Here is a 17,990-nt window from a genome sequence, read left to right on the forward strand (position 1 = left end):
ATAATTGGTTGAAGGGAAATGTCCAGACTCACTCCAACAGCCCACTGGAAGCAATTGTTCATGCCCGAGGTGTCTCCATGCTTGTGTGACAGGGGCTGGGTGCAGCTGTTTACTTCCAGATGACATTTTGCTATTGCTTTACATAAGAGACCAAGTTAGGAAAAGCAGTGCTGGCATGTGACATGCAGAAAGATTTTAACAGCTTTTTCACTTCATACTATTGCTCGTGGATATCACAGATAAAGAGATCACTTTGGTCATTTCTGATGTGGATGACGCCAGTTATATCATAGCAGATGAAAATTTCATAGGAGCATCATGTTGGGAATTAAACACCAATGCTCCATCCAAAGGAAAATGCTGTTTAAACACTCACCCAGTAACATTCACGCAGCATTTGGCCACAAGTGGTTCCCAGGTCTCAGCACAGGGCCCCCAGAGGCCCTCTCCCACCCAGGACCTTGTGTGACAGTCATCACACAGCCCTGCCTACAGCAGCACCCGAGGGGCAGCCCGAGCTCCATGCGCTGAACCAGGACAGAGTTGGAGCAGCAGCTGCTGCGATGGGACTGAGAAATCCTGCCTCAAAACTTGGTTTCAGCTGCTAACCTGGAAGATCTGCTCAGGTAAGCTTAATGTTTTGGTGAGGCTGCATTTGAACCCTATCAAGAAAAAAAAATCCCAAACCGAAATATAACAAAATACAAAACCTTCTGCAAAATGTGCTACCTAGAATCAAGAGTAGCAAGAGATGTGAGACTTAAATGACAAGACAGCTGTGCTGTTCTGCTCTCCTCCAAAGCAACCAAGATAATCTCATATAAATCTGAGCAACCTTCTGTGTATTTTTTAGCCCCACTGACACCAAACTGCCAGCAATGGCAAAACACAGCACTGATGTTTAGAATGCCATCGCCATGTGGGAGCCACTGCAGCTCCTCTCCTGCTCCAGGGGTCCTCTCAAAACACCTCTAAGTCCAGCAGAAGTTCCCAGCACCTTAAGCAGCGTAAGATCAAAAGGGAGGTGGAACAAAACCTGAAATGAAGGTTAAAAATATGAAGGGAGGAGGTTTCTGGGCCAAACTGTCTTTATTTCTCTCAGTATTGCTCAGGTTCTGACAGCCACACCAACACAGCAGAAACAATGCATCCAGATTGAAATTTTCACCTTTAAAAAGCAGCAAAGGGCTTCTGTACAAATATTGATTTCTGTAAACAGATTTCTCTTTTATTAACTGCTTCAAAAAGTCATTTTATACCAAGTGTGCTGCATTAACTCCAAATATCATTTGTCACACCGGACAATACCAGTGCTTGTATTGACTTTTTCCCATCTGCTCCCTGTAACCACAGAGCTTGTCTTATTTAAGTGCTGCTCCCACCTTTAGAGCACAAGCAGGTGGAGATGTGCATAAAAATGGACCTCGCTTTATTTCCATTATAAGAATACATTTTGCAGGGAGACAAATTTAAAACACAGCAGGGTGATATTATTGTGCTTACGGTGAAATAACCAAAACAAATATTCAGAAATTTCTGTTTTCAAAACTTCAGCAATTACATCGAGTAGAGATAATTATTATGCAAACAAGATTCCTATCTGAGTGCTAAGCAGATCTTGATGCAAACACTTTGGAATGTGCTCAGCAGAGTGGGCACGTGCAGGAAGTTCAGCTGTGAGAGGTCTCCTCCAGCACTGTGTGTGCGCCTGGGGGCTGTTTGGGGGCCAACCCAAATGCGAGGCACAAGAGAAGCAACTCCAGTGTCACTGTGCGGGTAGCTGAGCCAAGGGCCAGGGTGGCTCATGACTGTGGAACTTGTGGTCACCATCAGACCTGGATTTCTGCTCCTAAAGCCTTGGTTCAGAGAGAACAACAGAGCAGTAATGGAAGAAATAAGAAAATGAGCCACAAGTTTGACACCTATTTGCAGATGCCTGCAGAAGTGCTGGAGCTATTATTACAGAACGTGTTTCTGGCACAATAGCAGCATCTCTAACACAACACTTCAGGAGTACAAAGATGTTGGTGCCTTATGCAAATGTACAAGAGGCAAAAAGGTGGCACTTCCCCTACCAAAGGGGAAATCCCTGCACGCAGTGTGTCTCTGAGCCCTCCTACCCTGGGGTAAAGCATTTTGGTGAAGGAAAATGTTAACCTCAACTTATGTGTAGCTTAAGAGTTGGTTTTCAGTTGTAAGAACGTGTGATTTTTTTCTTTAATGCCAAAATTCTCTTTACGATTACACCTACATGATGGATATGAGCTGGAGAGTCCGGTTGATACAGGTTTGAATTAAAAGTAGTCTGTGACTGGGGAACTGAAGTGGAGCTATATAATGAAGAAGTAAAAAACTGCCTCAGGTGTGGCTTTGAAGTGACTACGGAGGTACCATATAACAGGGAAGGGTTTCCTTGAACATACTGTCATCAGAAGTTAATGGGTTGTAAAGAATGGAACTTAATAAGGAAAATGATTTCCATAATGCCAACAATTTGTTAAAAAAGCCCCAAACTATTTCACTTGTGGTGACACTAAAGTAAAGGTAAATCATTCTGTGCATTAGGCAGGATCATTTCAATAGATTGGGAGGGAAGGATTATTTTAACAAACTAATAAAGTGATACAGATGATACAATTAGGTCAATAAAGTCAGAAAGACTGAGTTTCATTATCCTATCCAATACTGCATACTGTGCAACCAAGTGTGTTAATTGAAAACTTTCAACTATATGATTCCAGGATGTTAGAAACAACAAAATAACATGTACTTGGATGCTAATAATGGCACTGTAAATAGACATAAATTTTAGCAATCAAGGCCTCTGGAGTACGGTGGTCATTAAATGCATAATAAAAACAACAACTCAACAGCGTGGGTGCAGAAAGCAAATGAGATTCTGGACGCTTTGCAGGAGCTGCTTATGCAAATTTAGATAAAGGTTTGCAGCACTGAACTTAGAAGTCACAGTGGTCTTGGTCTGTGGTTCCCATTACAGAGAAGCCTCCTTTCTCTAAGTCCTTTCTCTCATTCTTAAACTCAGTCCCTGCACTACCTCACAAATGCTGAGATTTTACAAACTCTGCTGCACAGCCTTTTCCTCTCTTGCAAACTGTCTGAAGCACCAAAAGTCACTCATTCACAGTCAATCCAAATTCCAAAGACAAATTTATCAAAGATCAGGTTTTTCCTTGTAGTGCAGACCTCAAAGATTATGCATTAGGAAGGAAGAACAGTTCTATCATATAAAATATTAATTGGTTTAGATACTCTTCTTTAAAATATAAGGCTCTGATGTGAGATCTTGTACATCCAAATGTTAGATCATACCTGCACAGAGCACAGAGATAAAAACTAAGACATGTATTCCTCAAACATGAAGAAACTCAGTTATCTTCTGATTTTAAAAAATCCATTACTTATGGTGCGACTTCAACTACAAAATATTAAACTAAAATACTGTACTATACTGTTATACAGTCCTATTGCCTAAATATAATTCCCAGTACTTGAAAATTTTCACTATGAAAAAGAGTTATCAGCACAATTATCATACTTGGCACAACATGCTCTCATACTCATTTCTTACCACATTTGCAAGGCATCAAGGATGCTTCTCAGAATTAAATACAAGAAAGCTTTGCTTCACCCTATAGAACACATTGGTAATAGAAAATGAGACAGTGCAACTACCACAAAGACTTGCAAAGGAAAACCAGGACAGTTTCATTTACTATAATCCCTTTTAAATGGACTTTTGAATTCTCAATTCAGCTGTCATTGACTTTCCTGGCTTATTCAAAGTCTGTCACAAAGAAGTTATAAAAGAAATGAAATGCAATCAACTTTCTGGAACCTAGATGGAGAGAAGAGGTACGCAATACTGCACTGAGAGAGGCTGTAAGTCTCACTTCCAGCATGAGCACCTGAGTGCCTGAGCTATCAAGTTCGATGGTGTGACTATTACATCTCTCCCAAGAAGTTAACAAGCCTATTTTCTCAAAATCATACATATATATGGATATTTAGAATAGGCATTTTCTCAATGCTTGTCACTGGTTTGACCAACAACCCACCGGCAGTCTGTCAAAGAGCACTACAGGGTGCATATACAACATATTTAAAGCAAGGAGACTTTCACAGTGAGCACGCAGGCATGGAAACATCAAAACATGGCATTCAGAGTTAAGCAGCATCATCTGAGCAGGTCACACTGATGAGACCACCTGTTCTTCCACACGGAGAACGCACAGCCACGGTGCATGGACGCTGGCTCCATGCTGGCCTGACTGCAGCTGGAAGGGGCCCTGTGCTGCTGTGCTTGTGGGAAGGATTCCTGTGGCCAACAGTTTGAGTGAGGGGCAGTGAGATCATTAGGAAAATGTCACAGCCTTGGTAAGAAGGTTCAAGAGTGGGTAAAAGCACCCAAGGGCTTGGTACAAGATAAAACTCTTTAGAATGCAGAAATTTTGACAATACAGAAATTAGTTTTTCTTTCACTCAGTGGTGAATTAGAATAGTTGGCACACATAAGGAAACAACAACCAAATTAAGATCGATATATTGCTCAGATAAACATGGCCTTCCCAAAACCTTCTCCAAAGGTTTCAAAACCTTTCTCACCGCTTTGAAATGTCCAACACCATTCAATAGCACCTGGCTTCCCCTAAAAGCAAAGGGAGGAGCGCAATCATTACAGTGAGGCTTTCAAGAATTTTGATTCTTTCCAACTCACCTTACAGAAAAATACATTTCAGAAGTTCTATTACTGACATGCAACATTTTAGGTTAACCAGAAAAAAAACAAAAAATCAATTTCTGATAGATTGAAAAAATCTCTCCTAAGGTATTTTGATACCAGCATATCTTTCTAGATTGAGAGGAAGAGACAGGGCTCCTCTAGTGAAGATGAATATGACAGTGCAGAGGGTAAGCTAAAAAGGGACATGTCTAGAAAAAAAAATAGTTCTATATTTTAATAAAACATTTGAGATTCGACTAGGATGGGCTGAGTATGTGGAAGTTTGAGGCAGAAAATCCTTCAGAAAGTCCTAGAACAATGATTTCCTCTTTGTCCCATAAGGAATGATATGTATCCATCCAGTTTGTTGCCCAACACAACATCCATTCACTAATCCGTAGGATGCTCTTGTTGTCCAAAGAGCTATGTGCTGACAGCTGCAATATTTAGGCTACTAATACAACAGTTATCACAATATTGAGAAGGAAAATCTGAAGGAAAAAGGTTATGCAGATATTGCATAATTATCTTGTGCGCTCCACAGGTCAGCTTTGTGCAAATCTCTTGTCCCCTCATCTGCCTGAGACACGGCCAGGGGAATTGCCAGGCTGATCTTTACAAGTTTCCTTCTCTCAAAGAAGTGTTCACATGGGGGATAGAGGTGAAGGCACTGACACAGCCTTGGAGCCAGAACAGAGGGCATTGCTCAGCTGGGTACCGGCGCAAGGCAGTAGCCTTGGAGAGACGGTGTCAAAGGCAGGCAGGGGGTGTTATCTTCAAAGCTATTAAATTAGAACACAAGATCCTAACCAAGAACAACATAACTCTTCAAATACAAAATACAAATCTTCTGATTGGAAAATAAATCCTGACTCCCACGCCACCCACTGCGTCCTTGTGAAATCGTCCTTCTTCCAGCCTGGCTCTCCAGCACACCTGCCACAGCACCAAGGCTGCCGCTGCTCTTGCAGTCCCTGCAGACCCTGACAGCAAAACAGTCCTGCCAGTCACCTGTGCCCCCAGCTCTGCTGCTGGGTCTGCTCCCAGCATTTGCCCTACACCACTCCCTGTGGGTCTTTCCATCCCAGTGCTATGCCCCAAACTGACAGATAGATCAGTCACAGCATCCAAAGTGCTCATCCTTGGAAAACTGAGAATGGAGGAGCTAGAGAAAATGGGCAAGAGACAGTGAGTATGAGCTGAAGCAGGGGAGGTTTCATGCTAGTACAAGATAGAAAATGTTTTACAGTGAGAACTGTCAATCACTGAACAACCTCCCCAGGGATATGGTGCAGCTTCCAGCTAAGCTTTTCCTCTTCGAATTTTGTCCTAGGAGCCAGCAGAAATCCAATACTGTTTTGCCTTTTATCTGTCATTTTCACTGGAAGGTTTTATTAGTTCAATTAGCAGAGCTATCCATACCGAAATTTCTCTTCCTGTTATTATTTTACAGCTCTTGAACATAAAATTCAGCAGGCAGAAAGACTTTGAGACGAAAATTTATGGCAAGCTTAAGAATCCTCCAGTCTTTACTCCTAACTTTTTAGGATACTCTAAATAGTATATAAAGATTCTTATTCCATGTGAAGAGCTGGAAGTGAAAGACTTATATAGGTCTTGCCCGCACAGTGGGGCAGCTGTAGGTCAGTTCCCCTTCAGATGAATGCCCATATTCAGTCTGTTGTCCAGCATTTCCTTTTGCTTGTGACAACAGAGATTAGTCCTTCTCTGAGCTGTCCTTATAGAATCATAACGGTTGGAAAAGACCTCTAAGATCACCTAGTCCAACCATTGAACCATCCCCAGCGTGCCCACTGGCCATGTCCCAAAGTGTTGGTCCCTCCCAGCATCTGAAGAACTTTGTAGAATCCCATCCCACTTCTCTATCTATGTTGCAGAAAATGATTTTGGCAAGCATTGGTACAACATACTGTTTCTATCATTATTGTTCTATTAACACACATCACTTTTTATTCTACCCGAAATGCTATTGATTTACACCTTTCCTTAAGGGCAGTGCTAAGATGCAAGTGAACTATTCTCTCTGAAGTATCTGAAATGGACTAAATACTTCCATCTCAGGAAAGAAGCACTTCAACCTGAGGGCAGCCAGCAGGGCTGGGAAGGACCCTGCCCAGACACAGCTCCAGGCCCATACAGCAGCCCACCACAAAGGCTGCCTGCACAGCCTGAACATTTAGCACATGGCAGCAGTGAGGACATTTCTGAAGTTTTCAGAAGCTGTTCTTTGTGACTGCAGAAATGGAGCACCAATGACATTCCCTGCACTCTCCTGCAAGGCCGACGGCAGTCAGAGAGCTGTCAGGTAGGAAAGGACAGCAGCTCCTTTTCAGTCTCCCATTCCTTCCAAATCCATCAATTTTTATTCACATATTCTGCTTCCCCAAAACCTCCTGGACAGGAGGTTGAGGGATGTGACTTAACAACTCCCTGTCTCGGTGCATCCAGTTGTACAACAACACAAACAAACACAGCTCCTTGAAGCACCACACTTCAAGAACATGCTTCACAAGAACCCCAGACACAGCCAACTGGGATGTTCAGTGTGTCCCAAAGTGCCAAAATATTAATGAAGGCATCAAAAGAAATCAATTAGATGAGTCAAATTGGCCCTTACTAAATACACACAACACTTTTGCATAAAACAATACAAGTAGAGGGGAAGTATTTAGTACCAAAGTGTCTATTTTCAGTAGTTGTTACCACTACAGAACAGTGCTTATAATCAGGACCTGTGAACCTGTAAATGCATTGTATACACAGATGCCAACTTTCAACAGCAAACTCTAAATGCAATAGGTATTCATTTTGTACCTGTAATTAAGAAACTATGGTGCAAAAGTACAGTCAAGAGAACCTCTATTTATCTGAGGTCCAAAAATTCTGCATTGGAGGACTGACCCATCAGTGCTGTTTCTGTAAAGTGTGAATCACCTCTCACACCTTAAATCAGCAAATTGCCGTATCATTACTCCTGTGTTTGTCATTCTGAGCACCTCATCTCAGACAGCAGAGGAAGTATTTCTTTCTTTGACAGTCGCTGATAATGAATGTATTCTCATAAAAGCATTTTGCAAGGGTCAGTATGTCACCTGTTACAGAGGGATTCTTAAACAGCTCTTCTGCACATGGCAAATAGAGAACGTGCTCGTGCTGCTAGTGAATCATATCCACTCCAGCAAATGACTTTGGTTCCTCTACTTATGGTGTGAAAGAGACAGCAGGAAAGTGATCAGGTCAGTACCTAGCAGGGACCAACAAATCCAGTTGTACAACACAAAAATTGTTAACGTGACACAGCACTGGAAAACATGCTGCATTTCTCAGCATCTCCCATTACCACCTGCTGCACTGTACCAGAATGGAGAGGTCAGTGTCTTCATTTTATTGAAAAGATCAATCCATGATTCATACTGCATTATGCTAGCTGTGTTATGTCTTCTGCAGGTTGGTCACAGCTCTATTTGAAAACCAGGTGTAAACCCCTATAGGGTAAACAGAAATATTGGTCCTCTATGCAGGAGTTTCTTCCATATTCTACTTTCATAGAACGTCTCTAATTAAACTGCAATTCTGACTCCAAATCTGATCAGTCATTTTTCTGTTCTGAATCTGCAGATTTTCCTCTCAAGTGCTTCCACTTTCAGAGCTGATTTTCTAACCACATTCCAGAAGTCATTTGATTTTTTCAGCAATTAATAATGTGTTATTCCTTTTAAGAAATGGACTTTAAAAGAGAATAGCTTCAAAGACGCAGTTTTGAATAGCGGAAGATCTGATGAGAACACAGACAGAGCCCTACTTCTAACCCAAAACTACACACTTGAGCTGATAAACTCCGTGTGTTGGCAAAAGAAAACAATTCAGAAGAACAGACATTAGTGAATAAAGGAGGCTGAGAGAATTGATTAATTCTATTGACTCAGAGCAGCACTGTGTGCATTTCACATTCTTCCAGAAACAAGACTTCTCGGGTTGGAACTCCCATGTGCAGAATACCATTACCTTCAGGAACAACGTGTGCCTGCACACAGAGCTGCCATCTCCACCTGCAAGCACTATGAGAAGCTTTCCAAGTGGAAGCTGAGATCACAGATCTGAACAGCTTCTTCTGATATAAAAGGATATTAGCTTTGAATGCAAACTGATACCAAAACTTGCTGAAAATAGAAGCCTGATTGACAAGAGAACAGGTAATTCCACTGCACAGTTGTGCCTCCCTTCAGCCAGCGTTAGTGGATAGGGTGGCAAAATGCACACCCCCAGGACAGAACATTTAATAGCTCTTGGCAAATTCTTCTGATACAAATGCCCTGCAGACACCACCAGCACGTGCCCAATGAGCTGATCTTCAGAGCCAAGAGACCAACATTTAATACAAAGCAGTTCAAAGAAACAGAACTGAAACAACAGCATCAATCGTCAACTGAACCTCTCTTGCTGTGAATAAAAATCAATGATAATCCTGTCTCTAACTTTTTAGGTTGTGTTCTATAGATATATTACAAAGACTCTGAAAGCTAATGGAGCCTGGAATATGAGCTTCATCCTTAAAATGATATGTAACATAATTACACTTGATGTTCTTCTACTGTGATACAAATTTACAGGAGAAGTCTGACTCCTGTATAATTGCTTATTTGACATGAGTGTCTGTAGCTGAAATCACACTGAGCTTTCAGCTTGTCAAATATTTTTGGCTTTCCACCTGCGAAACATTAGATCTGAACTGTCTTTCTCACATCAAACTGATCCAAGTAAGATGTCCCTTCTCATCTTGGCCTCAGTATCGCTTCCAGCCACGCAGAGGGGCTGAATGCACCAGGACCTGCACTGTCATCCTGTGGGGTAACTGTGCCATCAGCACACCAAATCCTGAGAAAGAACCAGGTTTCTCAGCACGTCCCACGTAGCAGAGGAAATCTCATCGCACATGTGCAGCAATTCAAAGGCAAAGGATGAGAAAGAAACTGAGGTCTGGGGCGTAACCTCACCCCCTGCACACACAAAAACTGTAGATCACCTCCTTGTGAACAACATCTCCTCTCACAAATTCCACCTTCATTGAATGGGTGATTATTTGTATTCACGTGGCACAGAGAACCTGCAACAGAACAGCAGTGGGCCAAAGCCTGAAGCGAGCTGGAGAAGCATCCTCAGCCAGCCATCAGCTCCTCCTCAACAAGGAACCTGCCTTAGGAGTGCAGTCTCCACAGAATCAATCTGGAGATCAAACACACTGGTACCTGTAGTCAAAGATCAGCATATTCTCAGCACCCAGGGTGACTTTGCAGGGCTTTTCTTTCCCCTAGCAACAAATATTACAGCCAAGATGCTCTAAGCATTGGTATATGAGTACATCACACCATCCAAATAACCAAGTTTAAACATTCTTAAATGCTTATTTCAGTGTGCTGCTGTGCTGGTAAGGGCTTTCTAGTTTAAATTAGAAACTAGGACAATATGAATAAAGATGATTCTGAATTCATAAAGATGAATTTAGTGGGATTAAGGGAACAATTTCAGAGCAAGCATGCAAACTTCTAACAACAGCTAAGACTCAGTCATATCACAGCAAAAACAAACCCAACACCACAAAATCAGTGGAAGCTAGCTTTAAAAAAGACAGTGCAAAAAGAAGATTGAAAAAGGTGAAAACCAATAGCAATGAAGGTGAAAACCAATAGCAGTGAAGTTTAAAATGAAAGCCACATACTCTGCCTTTTCATGCACATAACTCAGCGCACAGAAAATAGATTATCTCCCACCACTGGAATGGCTCAGCGCCTCGAGGAAATGCAAAACAATTACTGTTTCAGAATAAAAAAGACCACAGGACATGAGGAGGAATACTCTTCCAACAACAAAAATTAAAAAGAAGAACAAGTGGGGAAAGCCTTACTGCATACTAATGAAAACACGCAGGAAAAGGACGTCACATCGATAGTGAGAAAGACAAACACAGCCTAGCAGACCTGCAGCGAAGCGGGGCAACACAAAGACTTATGGATCCAGGTTCTCACTGAACAGAACAATGCAAGCATCATTCTGAGTGAAAATCCTGCCCACTCGAGCAAACAGCCCCTGCAAAAAAGAACATCTTATTAAGCTGTACCTGCGCCTTGTACAAAAGAAATGAGTTTCATAATGCATGGCAACAAAGGAAAGGTTGATCCTGACTTTTCATTGTTATTAAAAAAAAATTTGGAACTATTTCACAGAAGCCACTGAAATTATTGAACAGAGACAAAAACTCAGCAGATGTAAAATGAAGTTCAGGTTCAGCAGAAAATGTAGACTCCCTGTTTTTAATTCTCCTGCAGCAGAAGGCCTTCTGTTATTGGCATGAGGAAGGAAAATACAAACAGCAAATCAATTTTGCCCATTTTTCAAGTTATGATTAACATAAAGCAATTTCCACCACTTTTTTTTTTTTTTTTTTCCTTCCATCACTGTTTTGGTGTTTATAGCACTTCCAACACTGAAATAACATCATGGGATGAATAATTTAAGGACGAAATGACACATGAATGGCACTACAAAGTTTGCTTCTCAAGCAGGAAAGCTGACATCCCTCAGAAGGCAGCTGAGTCACCTAGTGTATAAATAACCCTGTCAAGAGAAAAACTTTGACTCGCTGCAAAATCACGCAGCCCAGTCAGGAAGGTGGGGAACACAGCGGACATTACAAGTGTGCTAGCTGCTCCTTTCCCTACACCATCTCAAACAGCATCCCCTCAGTCAAGCAGCAAAACTATGCACGAAGGCAGACCCGAATGCGGTGTTTCCAGCAGCAGACACCAGGTTTTCTGATAATCCATTAACTCTGTCATGATTTGCAAACCCTAGTTGTCATAATAGTTCACTTGGCCATCTATGTACCATTTAGAAACACTTATGAAATGCCTGGATGGAGTCACATACAAAGCTTGTGAAGTGAAGCAATAAGAAATACCCCACCAGGAGGATTTATGGCTACGTAGAAATGACTTGCACTATCATATCTGAAGAAACCAACTAATAGCTTCCTCAGCTCTCAGTTCTTGTTCTGGAAATCATGATGCAGTATGTAGTGATGGTGCACAGTACCTGGAAACACTGAAGACTCACTCTTATCTGTAATGCAATCTGTGAACACCTCTACAGGCTTCAATGATGACTTAAATTCTCAGCTATATCAAGTTCCTTTAATCAGCAGAAATAAATGTGAAGAGGGACATAATTCATGGCCAAGTATTTTCATATTCCTTACCCTGAGACAGTCAATGTAAAAACGCACAGGTAAGTAATGACCAACAAATGTATCATCTCTCACAACATCACCCTCTCAAACTGTGCTGTCCTTTTCCATCTTCTACTTTTGGAGTACGTAATGCTCAGCCCACTGCAAAGTATCCTTCTGAAAATGCCCACTCTTGCCAAAGGAAAAAGAAGAAAATAAACAAACAGGAAAGCCTCCAGACTAAAAAATAATCCACATTTCCCTGTGGGAGTGATGTGAAGAGAGATTATATCTCTCTTTCATATGAGTGTATTAGCTATATTTATTTATTTTACACATTTTCATTTTCTTTTGCCTTTTCATTCTCTTTCGACAGAGGCAACAGCAAAGGTCAAGTTATCTGCTGAGTAATGAAACCCTCCTGTCCCAAAAACAAACAGAAACTTCCTCTAGGTAACAATGGTTATTATTCTTCTTTTACCATCACTTTCACCTTCCTTTATCCTTCCCATCCACATACCAGATGTTTTCTCAATTTTTCACTCACTTTTATATCCTTGTAATTCATGGACTCTGATAAAGAATAGAAAAAGATGCAGAAAAATAAAGAAAAAGACATTGATGTTTTCTTTCTACTTGATTTTGTAAAGAAACTGTAAAGAAAAAAATGGTCTCATAATAAAAAAAAAGATAAGTCATTGCATTATCAATACGGCAAATGATTTTAAGGATGAAAACAGAGATTAATTTCCCCAGCATATGTTAAAAGGCATTGCAACGTGTTGACATTCCAAACAGAGCAAATGGAAAGAATGAGCTGGCAGGGCTGCTCTCTCAGCAATGTGCTGGGAGATCGTTTGCAGCTGTGATGCCACTGGGCATTCATGATTTCTGCATTACATCCTTCTGAAGAGCACGCTGGCTGGGAGCACAGTATTGTCTTTCCCATTTATCTCCCTTTCTGAGAAGCCAGTCTAGTATCTGTGAATACAAATGAGGGAATATGATGAAAATAAGTTTGTCTGGCATTGTGAGTCAACTGTGAATGACTAACAATCAATGAATAAGCCAGTGGGTGTTTGATTACATGGCATGTATGTTAGCTTTTTGATGGCCAACCTCTTAAAGCATATTTCCATCCCCTTGGCTCCCTAGGAGAGGATAAACTTTTCAAGGTAGCACTGTCTGTCTCAGCATCTGTTTGCATGGTGCCCAAGCAATACAATCAGCGTTTCTCCAATTGCTCCTAACAGGAAACTGAACACTCATTTCCTCTCATTACCACACAAGAAATAGTTTGTGTTTATTCTTCTACTCTCTTGGTAGGTAGAAGGCTCATTGATTGGATCCACTGTTAGTTGCTCACTCTGACAAAAGAATTGTCTTGCTGGATAAGAGAGAAGCAGGAAACTCCTTACCCTCAGCAGTTGCATTCTTGTTTACATTCTCTTCCAGAAATAATTTCAGCTGGATACCTTTTCTCTCCAAAATGGATGCTTGATGAAGACAAGTGAGACCCTTGAAGAGTGCTTTAGGTGTGAACAGTAGTGCCTTTGCCTTGTAACTCTGAGGACACCTTCCTGAGTCAGCTGTGATCCAGCTTCTGAAGATCCACTCTTTAAAATGAGGTACAGTTTAGAGAAGTGCACAGCTCTGTAGTGTTTCCTCTTAGCATCACTTTAAAGGAAGCATTCTCAGGCTGGCAGGCTCTGTGCTGGCTACTCCTTGGCTTATCATGAAGTTTCCTCTTACTGCAATGAAAGTAACATAATTCCTGCTTCTTCAAAAAGCAGAATATAGCCCAACTTTGTGCAGCTTCTCCAAAACTAACCTAACCAAATGTATCAACAAGAAGATCTACCTACTTCCTACAAAAGGTACTTAATTTAAGGGCTACGTGAGAAGAAAAGTAAGAGCTAATCCAGGTAGAGACCTCAAGCCCCCAAGCCACCCAGGCTACATTAAGTGGAACATTCAGCTCTGATGGAAGCTGCTGTGAGCCAGCACCCAGACAGAGCTCCAGAGCTCACACTGCTCCCATCCAGGAGGGAAATGGACAGATCTCTCCTGCTGGGAGCGGAGCTGCGAGAGACTCTGCTTCCCTTGCCAGGGCCACATCCAAGTCCTCTGGCCCTCCATCCTTCTTGCTCCTTAGTGCTAATTATTGCACCATTGACCTCTTTCTTCTGTAGCTCTGTTTTGTGAATGTTTGTATTATGTATGTATTATTCAATACACTGAGGTTAATATGCAGCTAAGTATGTAACAAAACTAAGTTCAGTGAGCTTTGCCTCCTTTGCCTATTTACTGCCTTTACATATGTGCACTGAGAATCTCAACCTCTTGAGAAGTTATTCAGCAACTTTCCTCAGTTTCACTTTAGCATTTTTATCAGTACATTCATGTTATATTGCTGAAGTGGTAACCTCTATTTTACAGAATCACAGAATCGTAGGGGTTGGAAGGGACCTCCAGAGATCATCGAGTCCAACCCCCCTGCCAAAGCAGGATCCCTACACCAGGTCACACAGGTAGGCGTCCAGGCGGGTCGTGAATATCTCCAGAGAAGGAGACTCCACCACCTCCCTGGGCAGCCTGTTCCAGTGCTCCGTCACCTCACCGTAAAGAAGTTCTTGCGCACATTGGTGCGGAACTTCCTGTGCTTCAGCTTCTGGCCGTTTCCCCTTGTCCTGTCTCCGCACACTGCTGAAAACAGTCTGGCCTCGCCACTTTGCCCCCCACACCTTAGATATTTATAGACCTGGATCAGGTCCCCTCTCAGCCTTCTCAAGGCTAAACAGACCCAGTTCACTTAGCCTTTCTTCATAGGGGAGATGCTCCAGGCCCTTCACCATCTTTGTGGCCCTCCGCTGGACTCTTTCCAAGAGATCCCTGTCTTTTTTGTACTGGGCAGCACAGAATTTCTTGCTTAAAAGTCACCAAGTCCTTCGGAGAGGGTTTTGAAAAGGAGTTTTAATGTTTTGCTTGAGCATTGTAATGTAATTCCTACTTCCAAGAAAAAAAGCTAAGGCAGGGATGACTGAAAAAGTGAATACAGACATTTCAGGTATAATCACTGCAATTTCTCATTTTAACTGAAATGAATTGTTGTTTACCATTATGTTAGCCATACCTCAACAATCTGAATGCTGAAGTCACCATATCCCACCCAAATTTCTGTACTGCAACATGCACACATTACTGTGTACCATCACTGCAGGACTGGCCCTCACGTGCACTCCACAGCAGAAGGAACAGCACCAGAAACTCACCCAGCAGCCCAACAAGCAGGTGAGCATTGCTTTTGGTATTTAGAACAAAGGTATTACCTCATCAAGGCAGTATCTAAACAGAATGACTCTTTGGATTAAGGCTTAATAACAATATATTAACAAGACAACAACATAATATATATATTACATAACAATATAATAACAAATAACTAATTCAGAGTTGCATGGATGGACAGTTTCTGTACAATGGGCACCTGGTCTACTGCAAATGACTCTGGGCCCACCAATCTGTTTTATGAAGCAGTCAAACCTGAATGGGTCCAGATTTGAGAGAAAGACTGAAAAAAGTAGAATTGCATCCCATCACAGGTTTTCAAAGCCAACTTTGTCCTTCAGTACTTTCACCCTGCAGTTTTTTTGTTTATTTGTTTTGTTTTTTAATAAAAGGGAAGTTGTGATCTACAAAAACAAAATACTTTGCATTTTCCAAACAGGAGCATTCCAATGAATCTAATATAGATTTCAACCTCTGTCTATTCTTTGCCGCTTGTGATAAGACTCAGTGCCAAAAGATTTCTCTCAAAGGAATATCCCATAAGAAATATGCACGGGGAGTTTATTTCATGCTTTAAAATTAGAAATGCATTATTTATGGGATCGTTAATTATACATTTTGGATTTATAACCTAGATTTGAAGAAAAGCACAATATTTGAACGTACATAATTGCTATCACACTGTACAATCTCTTTCTTATTAAACACAGAGCCCATTTCCTCCTTGTATGAATATTTCATTCTGAATATGTGCTCCAGCTACTTGACAATTTCTTCTCTTCCATTTCAACCCTTGTTTTGAAAGAGGGCAACTCAGACATGAGAATTTCCCACAGATATAATCTAGCTCTACTCCTCAAGCAAAATAAATGTGAAATGCAATGTCTGAAAGAGAAACCTCCCCATTCAAACACCCAGACCTCTGGTCTCCGAGAACTGCAGGCTGCCTGATGCTTGACTGTGTGCTGGCTGCAGACTTTGCAGACCTACACTTATCTCCCTGTGCAACCACACTCAGTTTAGGAGTGGGAGATGACACCCCTACTCCTTTGTCTTCCTGTACTTCCTCTCTCTATTTGTAAAGCAGGGAAACCCTCCCAGGCAGCTATAATGTGGTCAAACCAAGGCAATGCAGTCATGAGAGACTGAAGAGTGGAGGTAACTACAGAAGCAAGTGTTTGTGACCAGCTGCTATACTAACTGTTACTGAGAGCAAAGAATCTGATGTTCTGCTATTATTTCGGTTTTAATTTCTCCAGGTTTAACTATGTCATTTAACAGAAAAACTTCTGCCTGACTGTGATTAAGAAAACAAGATTCTTGGCGTCTTTTATGCTTACTTCATTCATAGCAAAGATACAGAAATTCCCATTTTAGAGACTGAAAACTCTACTTCATTATTAAGATGTATGCGCATCATGGACCTTACAAATCTCTATTAAACTGAGGATTAGGCAAGGGCTGGAACAGATAGTATATTTTCATTCAACCTCCTTTAAAATAATGATGCATGCAACTTCATGTCATTACTCTTTAATGTTCTTAAGCCTATTTAATCACACAGTAATATTCCAAAAAGGAAAAGGGAATTATTTCCACATTTAATTTTCATCGCAAAAGTGATTGTGGTTCTTTCCATGGCAGATAAGCAGCTAAAGCTGCTTGGTACCTTAACTGGGATATGACTGCATTAGCTCTGCTACATTACAGCTGAGCTAATGAAACAAAGCAAAATGATTAGCTTCAGACTCCTCAGAGAATTCGAAGGCAACATCTGGCTTGCTGTGAGGGACCTCTGTGGAGGTAACAGTGTCAGACACAGGACCTGAATTTGTATCAAATCTGGCCTCTGTGGCAGAGCCCATTACAGAACCACGGAATCCCTGGGGTTGGAAAAAGCCTTCAATATCACTAAGTCCAACTGCCAACCTACCAAGTCCCATCACTAATCCCTGTCCCTTAGTGTGATCTCCACATGTCCCCTAAATAGTCCCACTTCCTTGAGCAGCCCATTCCAATGCTTTACCACTATAGCCATGGAGAAACTCTACCAGATACCCAAACCCTCCCTGACACAACCTGTGACTGCTTCCTACTGCAGCCTCCAATGGCTGAGACCTTGTTCCCCAAGGAGCAGTGGAAGATTACAGCTCTGGTAGTCCTCTCCTCTCATCTGAGGTGACAGTGAGGAAGGAATGGCTGAAAGCCAAACTCCCTCTGTGGTCACCCTTCATAACCTGCATATTTTATGCAACTCTTCCAACGTGATGCCAATCCCAGAATATTTAATATCTCATCCTAAGGATAAAGTTAGAATCACTATTGCATGCTCAGAGGCTCTAAGGCAGGAAATTAAGTCTAAATTTATGGATGAGTAACAAAAGAAACAGTGATGCTCATATATACATAAAGGAAACTACAGGAAAAGATGACAAAACAGTGTTCTGCTATTAACCCCAGACATAATATTATCAATCTCAGTGCCACACTAGGTCTAATCTAATTATTTTAATGCACAAGCAGGTATATTGAAAGACCTGGAGAAGATATTCATTCAGTTGAGAGTCCTTTGGGCATACACACTTTAAAATTCTAAGCTGAAGCAGGATGCTCTAGGAAGTGAATTAAAAAGTCAGTACTCTTCTGTTATGCTCTGCCCCCTCCTCAACCATTCCCAAGTCTATCTGTCTCGGAAATACTCCCAACCCTAATTCACCC

The 17,990-nt window shown here is 41.5% G+C and overlaps 1 protein-coding gene across 6 annotated transcripts in view; it reads right to left on the bottom strand.

Annotated features, from left to right (window-relative positions):
• Nucleotides 1–12,674: 12,674 nt before the first annotated feature.
• The window catches only part of LOC149915756 (uncharacterized), a 184,827-nt gene continuing 179,511 nt past the window's right edge, over nt 12,675–17,990 (bottom strand). For all 6 annotated transcript variants that reach the window (XR_016471680.1, XR_016471675.1, XR_016471676.1 and 3 more), the window contains one exon: nt 12,675–13,735. Coding sequence is in view for 1 of the 6 variants with exons in the window: in XM_090151555.1 (XP_090007681.1) it covers nt 13,603–13,735 (133 nt within the window). In the remaining 5 variants the exon portion in view is untranslated. The remainder of the gene's footprint in view (nt 13,736–17,990) is intronic.

The sequence above is a fragment of the Phasianus colchicus genome, chromosome 16, assembly GCF_987193195.1.
Source record: "Phasianus colchicus chromosome 16, bPhaCol1.hap1.1, whole genome shotgun sequence".
Lineage (NCBI taxonomy): Eukaryota > Metazoa > Chordata > Aves > Galliformes > Phasianidae > Phasianus > Phasianus colchicus.